Here is a 13,390-nt window from a genome sequence, read left to right on the forward strand (position 1 = left end):
ACTTTGGTGTCACGGTTCGATATTTTTTCAGTACAAAAAATGTTCATGCCTTTTTAATTTGTCATTTATTAAAATTATAAAAATATATTTTAACTCAAAAGTACAGTTTTTAAATTTAATGTTGCTGAAACAACAAAGTAAAAAAATAAATATATCTGATTGAGGAATCACTCATCTTTGGAAAAGAGAGTTTATTACAGAGAAATGTCTCTTTCCAAAATAAAAGCTATACTATACGCTTCTTCTGGGCTATATTCTCAGCAGCATATTAAACATATCAGGTCCCCATAAGGAGAATCATGTGCTAACGGCTGTCTAAATGACTCGGGTAAAGTTTGTAGCATGCCTGCTTGTTGTTTTTGTCTGCTTCCACTTGTCTTTGCACTAGGATGATGTCGTCGTAAATGTGCAGTCATATTCGTTGTGTTCCCAGTAGTGCTGTCAGCAAGAAGGAACACGAGAAGCTGGAGAAATACCAAGGGCTCAGAGAAAAACTCGAGAGGATGTGGAGGGTGAAGGTAATGGTGGTCCCCGTGGTAATCGGAGCACTAGGTGCGGTGACTCCCAAGCTAGGCGAGTGGCTCCAGCAGATCCCTGGAATAACATCGGAGATCTCTGTCCAGAGGAGCGCAGTCCTGGGAACAGCTAAGATACTGCTCAGGACCCTCAAGCTCCCAGGCCTCTGGTAGAGGACCCGAGCTTGAAGGATAAACCGCCCGCAGGGGCGTTTTATTTTATTTTTTTATATATATGTATATATACAAATGTATATACATATACATATGTATATATACATTATAATGAGACTAGGTCACAGTCATGTCTGTCTCAAAGTGTGCTCCCTCCACCTTTAAACATGTACTTTGTATTTTTGTTTTCTTGAAATTTTCATTCCAGGCATGATGACGTAACAATATGAAAAACTGCTTCCACTTGGCATACAAAAATATGATTTGTTTGTCTTACATTTTGCCTTAAGCAAATTAAAAATTTGTTTAGTGTCTTCTGTGCAACAAAGCCTGGGCTTTATTGTGTGAGGAAAACTGTGAAACTAATCTTATGTTTGTGATTAGTTTTATGTTATCATACAAAAATATGACTTGTTTGTCTGACGTAAGGCCAAGCAACACTTGCATTTTGCCTTAAAGCAAATGAAAACTTTGTTCGGTATTTTCAGTCCAGGAAATCCCAGTGAACCTCCGACAATGTGAACCTCTGCAAATAATCTTATGTTTATGATTGTTTTTGTTTTTTTTGCTTTGTTTGTTAGCAGAAAATATGGATGGCTCTGCATGAACTCTTTACAGGATGAGAGGCCACTCATCTCCCAGACTACACAAGACAATAGACACCCAGGTTAAGTTCATTATGCTCCTCTCCTATATCTCTCCCCCGCCTGCAGAGTGAACTCCTGGAGACCAGAGGACTTCTTCAAGGATGTAACAGCTTCCCCTCGAGTTGAAGAGCCCCCCAGTTGGCTCCTCACGCCAGGGCTGAGCCCCCATGCACCCACCCGCCCACAACCTCGGCGACACAGCAGAATGCTCGCCACAGGCCCACCCAGGGGCAGCTAGATCAGTAACCTTTCGTCTGTCAGCACAGACCCTCCCCCAGCCCCGCTGCATGCAGCCATGAGGAAACCATCATCTAAGAGCCACCAGAGCCCGTAACCAGGTCGTGACCACAACCCCAGGTTGAGCCCGCCAAGGAAGATGTTTCTAGGGCATCCTCCGACGCCCCAAGCCTGTCCCTGCTGTTTCCGTTTTTTTTTTAGTTTTTTTTTTACCTCAAACAACTATCAACCTCAGATGAGAAAAATGAAACTAATCTTGATTTTCATCTTTAATGATCCAGAACCAGATATCCTGTAAGGACCAAGTTCATCCATTATTTAAATAAAAGACCCCTGCAGACTACTTAATTGGGTTCGGTTCGGTTTGGTTCGATACTTTGGTGTCACGGTTCGATATTTTTTCAGTACAAAAAATGTTCATGCCTTTTTAATTTGTCATTTATTAAAATTATAAAAATATATTTTAACTCAAAAGTACAGTTTTTAAATTTAATGTTGCTGAAACAACAAAGTAAAAAAATAAATATATCTGATCGAGGAATCACTCATCTTTGGAAAAGAGAGTTTATTACAGAGAAATGTCTCTTTCCAAAATAAAAGCTATACTATACGCTTCTTCTGGGCTATATTCTCAGCAGCATATTAAACATATCAGGTCCCCATAAGGAGAATCATGTGCTAACGGCTGTCTAAATGACTCGGGTAAAGTTTGTAGCATGCCTGCTTGTTGTTTTTGTCTGCTTCCACTTGTCTTTGCACTAGGATGATGTCGGAGTAAATGTGCAGTCATATTCGTTGTGTTCCCAGTAGTGCTGTCAGCAAGAAGGAACACGAGAAGCTGGAGAAATACCAAGGGCTCAGAGAAAAACTCGAGAGGATGTGGAGGGTGAAGGTAACAGTGGTCCCCGTGGTAATCGGAGCACTAGGTGCGGTGACTCCCAAGCTAGGCGAGTGGCTCGCGCAGATCCCTGGAATAACATCGGAGATCTCTGTCCAGAGGAGCGCAGTCCTGGGAACAGCTAAGATACTGCTCAGGACCCTCAAGCTCCCAGGCCTCTGGTAGAGGACCCGAGCTTGAAGGATAAACCGCCCGCAGGGGCGTTTTATTTTATTTTTTTATATATATGTATATATACAAATGTATATACATATACATATGTATATATACATTATAATGAGACTAGGTCACAGTCATGTCTGTCTCAAAGTGTGCTCCCTCCACCTTTAAACATGTACTTTGTATTTTTGTTTTCTTGAAATTTTCATTCCAGGCACGATGACGTAACAATATGAAAAACTGCTTCCACTTGGCATACAAAAATATGATTTGTTTGTCTTACATTTTGCCTTAAGCAAATTAAAAATTTGTTTAGTGTCTTCTGTGCAACAAAGCCTGGGCTTTATTGTGTGAGGAAAACTGTGAAACTAATCTTATGTTTGTGATTAGTTTTATGTTATCATACAAAAATATGACTTGTTTGTCTGACGTAAGGCCAAGCAACACTTGCATTTTGCCTTAAAGCAAATGAAAACTTTGTTCGGTATTTTCAGTCCAGGAAATCCCAGTGAACCTCCGACAATGTGAACCTCTGCAAATAATCTTATGTTTATGATTGTTTTTGTTTTTTTTGCTTTGTTTGTTAGCAGAAAATATGGATGGCTCTGCATGAACTCTTTACAGGATGAGAGGCCACTCATCTCCCAGACTACACAAGACAATAGACACCCAGGTTAAGTTCATTATGCTCCTCTCCTATATCTCTCCCCCGCCTGCAGAGTGAACTCCTGGAGACCAGAGGACTTCTTCAAGGATGTAACAGCCTCCCCTCGAGTTGAAGAGCCCCCCAGTTGGCTCCTCACGCCAGGGCTGAGCCCCCATGCACCCACCCGCCCATAACCTCGGCGACACAGCAGAATGCTCGCCACAGGCCCACCCAGGGGCAGCTAGATCAGTAACCTTTCGTCTGTCAGCACAGACCCTCCCCCAGCCCCGCTGCATGCAGCCATGAGGAAACCATCATCTAAGAGCCACCAGAGCCCGTAACCAGGTCGTGACCACAACCCCAGGTTGAGCCCGCCAAGGAAGATGTTTCTAGGGCATCCTCCGACGCCCCAAGCCTGTCCCTGCTGTTTCCGTTTTTTTTTTAGTTTTTTTTTTTACCTCAAACAACTATCAACCTCAGATGAGAAAAATGAAACTAATCTTGATTTTCATCTTTAATGATCCAGAACCAGATATCCTGTAAGGACCAAGTTCATCCATTATTTAAATAAAAGACCCCTGCAGACTACTTAATTGGGTTCTTAATTTGTTTCTTTTTTCTAATTTTAGAAGATCAGATGAGGTGTCAATGCATACTAATACAGAAATACAGAACGTGAAAATGTTCACAAACAAGAACCAGACATAAGATAAGATAAGATAAGATAAGATAAGATAAGATAAGATAAGATAAGATAAGATAACCTTTATTAGTCCCACACGTGGGAAATTTGTTTTGTCACAGCAGGAAGTGGACAGTGCAAAAGTTATGAGGCAAAAATTAGAATACAATAAGAATAAATACAGTACACAACTGTACAGAATAGAATAAAATACTATATACAGTAGAATAAAATAAAATAAATATACAATAAGATAAAAATAGAATACAAATACAAATACTATATACAACTGAGTAAAAATACAACGATGACAGAAAGGATTATTGCACTTAGTATTATTGCATATGTATGGATGTGTGTGCTTGATCAGTTAAAGTCTTTATTATGGAGTCTGACAGCAGTGGGGAGGAAAGACCTGCGAAATCTCTCCGTCCCACACCGTGGGTGCCGCAGTCTCCCACTGAAGGAGCTGCTCAGTGCTGTCACAGTCTGCTGCATGGGGTGGGAGATGTTGTCCATCAGGGATGACAGCTTAGCCGCCGTTCTCCTGTCACTCACCACCTCCACTGGGTCCAGAGGGCATCCTAGAACAGAGCTGGCCCTTCGGATCACCCTGTTCAGTCTCTTCCTGTCCCCAGCAGAGATGCTGCCGCCCCAGCAGACCAAAATGGTCATTCAAGTTTAGATCCACTTCAGAATTCAAAAAATCTTGCTTGTTTACTTTCTTATGACGAATTAATCACACTGTATTTGTTAGATTCTTGTTGCAATTCTACTCACAAGAGGACAATATAAACATGAATTGACCAAAGCTAAAATACAAATGAACAGCACGTGTGATTTGTCACATGGCTGCTAAATACTATAGGTTCAGTGAAGGGAAGGGCCGCCTCAATGCAAATATTTTGTGACAAATACGAAAGGCTCACAGCTTTGACAAGTACCATCCCTCCTCTTTTAACCTTTATCATTAGAGCAAAATACTTTAAAACAAGTAAACAATGGATCTATTCTTCATGTGCATCCTGCTGAGCTTCTCTGGAATTTTTACCAAGTATGTTTATATTGAAGATGAAAAGAATTGGCAGGATGCTCTGACACACTGTCGGCAGCAATACACAGACCTGGCTCCTGTCAGTAATGAACAGGATAATCTCAAACTTCAGCAGCTCTCTGGTATTCTCAATAGTACATCCTGGCCATGTATCTGGATAGGAGCGGAAAGAAATTGCTCCAACAGGGAGCAATGGCTGTGGTCAGGGGGTGGAGTGACTACCACATGTTTCTGGTCACCAGGTGAGCCTAACGACTGTTTCGGTGTTGAAGACAGTGGCTGTCTGCAGAAAAACGGGTGGAATGATGCAAACTCACAGGAACACAAAGCATTCTTCTGCTACCGCGCAGTAGTAGTGGAGGAGCAAAAGACTTGGGAGGAAGCTCTAGAGTACTGCAGGGAGCACCACGATGACCTGGCCAGTGTGGCATCTGAGACCGAGATGCTGCTTATCCAGAGAGAACTGAAAAAACATAATCCCACTGAACATGTCTGGATTGGTTTGCATTTCTTCTCTCTGGTTGGACAGGCAGGCTGGCTGTGGGTGGATAGGCAGGAGATGGACTACGAGGCCTGGGATGAAGGGGGGAAACCAGCATGTCCTGATCCCAGGATGGAGTGTGCAGCCATACAGGTGACAGAAGGGACTGAGGGTGTTTGGGGGGCTCATGACTGTGAAGAGAAACTTAATTTTGTTTGCTACTGAGGAAATATGCTTTGCAAAATCAATTTTAAATATTCATTTTTGTTACTATAGTTGCTTGGTAGTGTCCTTTGTTCATTGTTCATTTTGCTCCTTGATGTGAATTTCTTGACAGAAGTCTGGTAGCATTGGAGTTCAACTCTGTAAAATGAAATAATAACAATATTTTTTTTAATGTGATGCCGTTTGAGATTATCCTTTTGTTTGCATGCAGAGTGAACCCACACAATTTGCAGTGACCATAGTTGTGTGAAACTCTGCTTCTCAAAGAGATTGAATTCCTCCGGCTCTACTTTATCCAAAAGTAAAATAAAAAAAACTGGATGTTAAATAATACAGAGGTTTAAAACAACGCGTTAACGAGCTAACCGTGCTAACACGTTGACGCTGTGCAGCCCCACGCACGTGGCGATCCACGATAACTTGCTAACGGAGATTGTCCTCATTAATGCGGTTATGGCGCTAATGTCATGCTGACAGCACTAATAATTATATGTATAGCTAGGTATGTAGTCTATTCAATCTGACTTATCAATATAATGAATGAGCAATGTACTCTAATCAATTAAATTCTTTTAATGCCTATATTTTTTTGGCATGATTCACCTTTGACCCTGGCAAACTTCCATTTTTTATCTACTGCAGAATATTTTTAAGGGGTTATCTGCTTTAAAAAGCCAGGCCTGGAAAATCTCAGTCATGTTTTTCTGTGTTTTATCCTCAGCTACTTTGACATAAAAGGATCTGCTGTGATGCTTGCACATCTGGCAAAGTGTCAGCTTTGTTTATAAAATATGTAATGATAAATGATCAGAATTATTATATTTCTGACTGTCTGAGTCAAAATTGAATCGAAATTGAATTGAGAATCGAATCGAATCTGGACCATCGGAATCAAATCAGTTATAGAAATAAGTGACAATATCTAGCCCTATTTATAATGTCTGTTTAAATGCTTGTCTGTGATTATTTTCATGTTGCCTCGAAATACAATATCTCCCTCTGCTGTTACATAAAACTTCTGGATGTGTGTACATGGAGAAGTAAAGTGTAAAATGGACACTCACTTGTCTATTACATATTTTGCAGTGATTCTCGGGTTAACTAAGTGAGACATACAGAAAAATATATTAACATGTGGTGGATTTAATGGATGATCATGTTAAAGTACAACATAGAAAAGAAGATAATGTAATCATTGTAATGAATGACTGAAGTTTGCTTCAAACCATTTGAATAAAGGTTACACAGAGAGAGAGCGCAGAAGGGTGAGGCTTAGTATAGAAATACACAGTCAAATCATACAGTGTGGACATCAAGGAGGGGAGGAGAGAGAAGAAAAAGAACGATACAAACACCATGCCAACAAAATGAGTTGTTCTTCCTCTAGTTTTCTGTGATGGGCAGAGAACTTCAGAAGATCTAGTCTTGGGAGTTCATTGTGGGAAATTACAGCAAAAATGCCAGAGGATAAACCACCGCTGAAAAATTATAATTATAATGGAATACTGATAATAACATCCGTGCATATGCATGTACACACCTGTGCATTCATACATGTGTATGCCAAAATAAAAATAAATAAATGGGTATGCATCTGTGTATAGTTAAAAAATTAATTAAATCAGATAATCAAATGCCAATATTAGTAAACAAAACTGGAAGAAATTTGCTGAAGGAAGGATAGAAAAAAATAAATACATCACAAAAGGATGAAAGAAAAGAAAAGAAAAGGGAAGGTGCAGCTCATAGAACACAAAAGAGCTGCTAGAGGTAGCACTGTCAGAAATGATAGTCCTATGTGTTTGCTGACTTCTAACATTTGGCACCATCTTTATTTTCTTTAGACTGTGATCAGCTAGCTATGAGTTGCCCCCAGGCTTTATCACAACCACCAGATTCTGGGAAGAGAGTCTATTTACCGTATTAGTGATGGGATTTCCGGCTCTTTTTAGAGAACCGTCTCTTTCGGCTCCCAACCGGCTCTTCAGGTCGTTTTGTTGCTTTAATTAATTTATTATTAACAACAATATAAAATTATGCACAAAAGGAATTACTAATGTAAAAAACAAACAAACATTGGTTTTATTTATAAATGTTTATATATAAATATATATGGTGGCCCCTAGAGAGAAAGCACGTACAAACTCCAAAACACCTTTCTAGAGTTAACTGAACTTCCAAAACAGAGCTACCTAGATCACTTAAATTACACAATTAAAAGCATATGTGTATTGTTCGTGTATTTATACACAAACACTCGTATATATTCAAATAATTAAAAAAAATGTTCATTTACCTGGTACCACCACACATCAAATCTGGTACTTCCTGGCTTGTGTAGCCACTAAGTAACAAAAGCTCAACACTGCCCCTAGCATCTTGGAGCACTTCTGTTGCGTTTTGTATGTGTTTTGGAGTTTGTACATGCTTCTGAGTTTTTACTTGCTTTGTCTCTAGGGGCCACCGTAAATATACTGTTATTTATTCACTCCACATAAAAAGTAATAAATCAATCATATAATACAAAAAACAACTATTTACATTTCATCTTTTAGCTAATTACATTTTCAGCTTTTTCCTTCTAAACAAATTTAAAGTGAAACAACACAAAACACTACAAATATAATCCAGTGTGCTTTATGGTCTGAAAAAACCGGTAAATGGCAGCCAGATTACTCTCTTCTTAGTACAGAAAACACTGGACCGTGGAGTTACATAGTTGGTAGTTTTCTGCTCTCTCTCATTGTCAGAGGAGTCTTGCTGGAGATGGGAACATTCTGAAGAAGTCCTCAATCCTGTTGACATGCCTTCTTCAATGGAAGCTGAGTCTAGGGAAAGTGGCAGCAGAGAGAGAGATATCTGTTCTCTAGTCAAAGTCAACTTTATTTGTCAATTCTGCCACATGTACAGGACATACAGAGAATAGAAATTTCATTACTCTCAAACCCTAGATGAAATAGCAATGAACATTTAAATATAAGAGAGTGATTAAAAAATGCAAATAAAACAATTAAAAAGTAAAAATTTAAATAAATACAATACAAATTAACAAGAAAGCTATACAATATACAATATACAGTATTCAGGTAAGGGTAAATGACAATGAGTGTAAACCAGGCAGAGTAGTGCAAATAGGCAAATAGTGCAAATGGAGATTTAGTAATGTACAGTAAGAGATAGTATAACAACAAAGTCTTATGAGGTAGTGGCAGTCCAATGCTCCACAAAGTGACTGGTAACTGGTGCAGGCCAGTGAGTGAGTCAGAGTGTGTGTGTGTGTGTGTGTGTGTGTGTGTGTGTGTGTGTGTGTGTGTGTGTGTGTGTGTGTGTGTGTGACAGAGTTCAGTGAGACCATGGAGGAGCGCTGACCCTATGACCTGAACCTGTTAAGGAGCAGACAATGGATATGAGAAGAGGGTTTGTTAGTTTCTCTCTCTGACCACTGCAGGGTGCTGATCACTCACTTATATTTTCATGTTTTTGTTTTCACTTCCTTTTAACATCAGCAGAGTGGGTGATTTGCATTTTGCATTGCCTCGAGACACCAGTTGCATCTCTTCCTTATATCTAAACTCCAGCCAGTAAACATTTAATTGAGTGGAAGGTGAAGGCATATCTACACAAATTTTTTAACAAGTATACATGGATTTTATATTGCTGTCATATTCCTATTGACGAACACAGGAACTACCCAAAATTACAAAAATACAGAATAAAATTTCTTTTAAGTCCAGTTCTGTGGTTGTAAATGGCCCTGCCTGCCTTTCTTTTAGTTAACATGGAACTTTTATAAGTTAGGAATGATAATAAGATAGGAAACAATTAAAATAACAAATTAAAATTTTCGCAAGTGCAAAATTTGTTTTTCTGTGCTGAAATATTAAAACAGTCTCTAAGGAGTGCAGCACAGGAACAAAATGTTAATTTGGGGGGAAACTTCTAACAAAACTGTTCTGGTCTTTGACGTGTGTGTTCACATTGGAATCAACTGTGTGAAGTGCAGACCACTAACCATAATAGAGACCCATGGTGCTTCTTGTCATGACATGTTTCTGTAGGAAATTTGTTTGCATTCCACTTGACCCACTCTAGATTCATGCTACCAGACACTTACTACTGTCAAATGTTTTCTAAGCCAGTGTATCATTTAAGGTTTCGCAGAAGCCATTTCTCTCTCCTGTGGTGGTGGTTCTGCCTCACAGGAAATACAAGAATGTTGTCCCCACTGACTGAAATCACGGGCTGTTCTGTCTGCTGCAGGCATGCTAGTTTACTTGACATTTTCTATGGTGCTTCATTGTAGTATCTTGTTTTTCTTTTCAACGCTCCACATCTGCTTTGATGGCATATCTTTAATGAATGCACTATGAGGCCAGCTTCTATAATATTAGGGGATCAATCTGGGGCTTTAAAGCACGTTTGTAGCACTTGCATTTGCGAGCCCAACTGGATCATTGACCATAGGGTAAATCCTTGGGCAGTTTGCCATCAAGCATCATGACCACAACACAGCTGAGCAGTCAGGGCCATTGGGTACACTGTTGGCTTTCCTACACAGGACAAAACTTCAGTGTTAGAGAGCTTGTCTTTCCAAGTGACTGAAAACAAATGATGCTGCTGCATTTGGTCAAACTGCCCAAGCTTCTGGTATGAGCACTGTCCGAATTCGAAAATGTTGAGCAATGGAACAAACAAACAGAGGCCCAGAAGAGTGCAGTCAAACAATGATTTATTGAGTACATGCGTGGGAAGATGTATACTGCAACACCAGCATCGATCTTCACCGAACAGCTCAATTGAGAATGGTTTTATTCATGTCAGGGTTCAACCCCTTCTGCGTCACAAATGAACATAATATGCATCAGTTACAGTAACTAATCAATTAATCGACTCTTTTAATGAGCAGAACATGCAAATGTGTATACAATGATTATAGCTGCACCTGTAATAAAAAGGTTAATATGATACCAGTAGCTTTAATAAACTGTTTAATGCAATGTTAATGATAAAGAATATATGGTAGCAGTAAAATAATTTCTGTATCTCCACAGCACCATGTCACAAAACCCTATATGAGAAATAATATGAACACAGCTCTGTAAACCTTGCACTTCAATAGACACTTGGTAGTTGAATATTTTATGATCGGACAGGATCTGAAGCAAACCAGAAGCAAAGCAATATTTCCTGACATGAAACTTGGTTTCCGGATCAATGGAGGTGATAGATGTATTTGTGCTTTCTAACTAGCAAAACAGCATTAAGTTGAGTGTTAGAAATACAGATGACTGGATCTCCGTACAGGAAGTGAGATGATGGCTGGTATAACCAAAGTGTTTTTGCTGCCCTAGTAAAACAGCTGGTGACCTTCTGCAGTTCATAGAAAGAACAGCAAGAGCACAATAATCTTCAAACTGTACTTCATGGGTTACTATTTCCCTGATTGTGGTACTTGAGCTGATTCTTACAAGACTGAGAATATTTGATTGTTTTCACAAATGATTTGCATTATTATTATATTCTTTTCTTCTGTTAAAACAAAACATCATGTGTTTATTTATTATTTTTAATTAATTTAGTTTTTAGCTATTTTAGTGTCTTGAGAAAAAAAGAAAAGAAAAAAACTAACGACAAACAAACAATAAAACCCGCCAATATCAAATCTATTGTTATTGTTAAGCCACAGTGTTATTGCTTTTCTGCATTCGTTTATGGCATACAAGTGCTTAGCAATAACACTGTGCCTTTATAATATTTACATTTATGCTAATCACTGATGATGTTTTAAAATGTATTAGTTTGTGTTTACCTGGAAACAAAATAAATAGGTTTCACATTTGTATTTACGCCATCTGTATGCAAGTGTGCAGGTAAATAAATTCAGGAACATATTTTCCTTGCTTTCAGTCTTGTGTTTCTGTGTCCATAACACTTTGTTTTCGTGTATTTCATTGTTATAAATATTCTATTTCAGAGCTGTGTTCTTCATTGTTTTTAATGAATTAGCACAATCATAACACCAAGTTGACATATCTATCTTTCCATCCATCAGTCTAATGAGATCCGAAATTTATGTCTTGCCCTGGAGATCAGGTTTTTTGATGGGAACTTGACTCATTATTCTATTGTGTTTAAGTTATTTGCACATTATTCTGATTGCAGAAACAAAGCCATGTTTGTCCTTTGACTTTGTTAAAGCCGGTTATTCTTGTGCCGTGTCTGTAGCTGCTGAGCTGTATACAGAGACTCTTGAGTACCTGAAGTTCTTCCTTTTTTATGTGTTCAAGTGACCTTAGTATCTTAGTAACCAACCTTTTTCATATATGAGCTTGGTTCAGACAATATACTGTAAATTTATTTATATTATTTTGAATATCTATATGATTGTTACATTTTGTTTTTCCTTCTTTTATCAGGTTTCTGTGAAAATATGGCTCATTGAAAAAAGTCCTCATCTAGTAATGCAAAAAATTGAGCCACTCGGTCTGCTGAGACCTGGTTTGGACGAAATGGTTGTTGTACTTTAAACAAATCAATAATTTGTTTAGCATGCTCTGTTCCAGTAGATTACATCTGTTTACATCTGCTCTGGGTTTCCACTCATCATACCTTGTTTTTAAATCTAGGAGTCCGCCAAAGGTCACCATCAACAAAATCACCGAAGCATGTCAACCTTGTTAAGAGACATTTTTGTGAGTGTTTTTTTTTTTGTAATTATAAATGAAGGTAATTTACTTTGCTTAGAGTCTTTTGTAACTGCAGGCGATGCCATAGGTCATTTGGCATTCACTTCCATATTAACCAGAAAAGCAAGAAAAATGACCTGAATCTAAAAATCTACTTAAAGTAAAATTTCTTGAAGAAACAATTAGGCTAAACATTTAAATAAAATTGTACACTACATTGGAGTAGAATGAGTAGAATGAAGCATGCACACGAAGTAATTTTGATTCGTTTATTATGTTTGTTCATGTGGGTCCCACTTTTCTTACTTTCTTTGTTCAGTTGCTTTATTATGAGTCACAGAAAGTGGAGTGTTGCCAAGGCACGTTAAGGCATGTCTGTTTAAATGCAAATACTTAAGAGGAATTGAGGTAGATAAATGATCTTTTTTGCCACCAAAGGATTACAGGGTAAACAAAGCCATGAAACAATTTGACATTCAAATAACACTGGAGGAAGAAAGGTGGGGACAGCTGGTGAATCTAAGGTCACACAAGCCTATCACGTTTCAACATTTACACAAAGTAGGCACATGGGAGTTTTGATTTTGAGTTGTTAAGAAAGAGGGCTTTGTTTTTCTACCCTGTAACACCACCAAGTCATTGTCTGTGAAGCTTCTCAGTCATCCAGGGCATTGTTTCTTCAGTTCAAGGGTCAAGTGGTGGAGAGTCCCAGATTTAAGCCCTGTGGATGTGTAACCTCAAGAGGAACAATGGACCCGCTAATGATCCTCTACCTATTCACACAAGCCAAGGTGTGAAGACGGGTGAAGGTGACCTTGAACTGAAGAAGCTTCTTGGATGAGAGGTGAAACGTCTTCAAGCAACTTAAAGAAGTGCAGACACTTTTCTTTCCAAGCTCCTTAGACCACAAGTCATTGGTTCTGATATGTGGATGACACCTGGGTGGAAGTCAAATTTCAGGATGGACCACAATTCACTGATCACAT

General features: G+C 38.8%; 1 protein-coding gene across 1 annotated transcript; it reads left to right on the forward strand.

Moving 5' to 3' along the window:
- The first annotated feature begins 4,959 nt into the window (after positions 1-4,959).
- On the forward strand, positions 4,960-5,854 carry LOC147301842 (C-type lectin mannose-binding isoform-like). The gene has a single exon (XM_086283281.1). The coding sequence runs from the start codon at positions 4,960-4,962 to the stop codon at positions 5,716-5,718; it is 759 nt and encodes a 252-aa protein (XP_086139407.1). The 3' UTR covers positions 5,719-5,854.
- The last annotated feature ends 7,536 nt before the right edge of the window (positions 5,855-13,390 follow it).

Source organism: Aulonocara sp. 'chitande type north' Nkhata Bay, linkage group LG23, assembly GCF_057382095.1.
Source record: "Aulonocara sp. 'chitande type north' Nkhata Bay isolate Kocher_YH1m ecotype deep benthic linkage group LG23, A_spYH_male_GT1.1, whole genome shotgun sequence".
Lineage (NCBI taxonomy): Eukaryota > Metazoa > Chordata > Actinopteri > Cichliformes > Cichlidae > Aulonocara > Aulonocara sp. 'chitande type north' Nkhata Bay.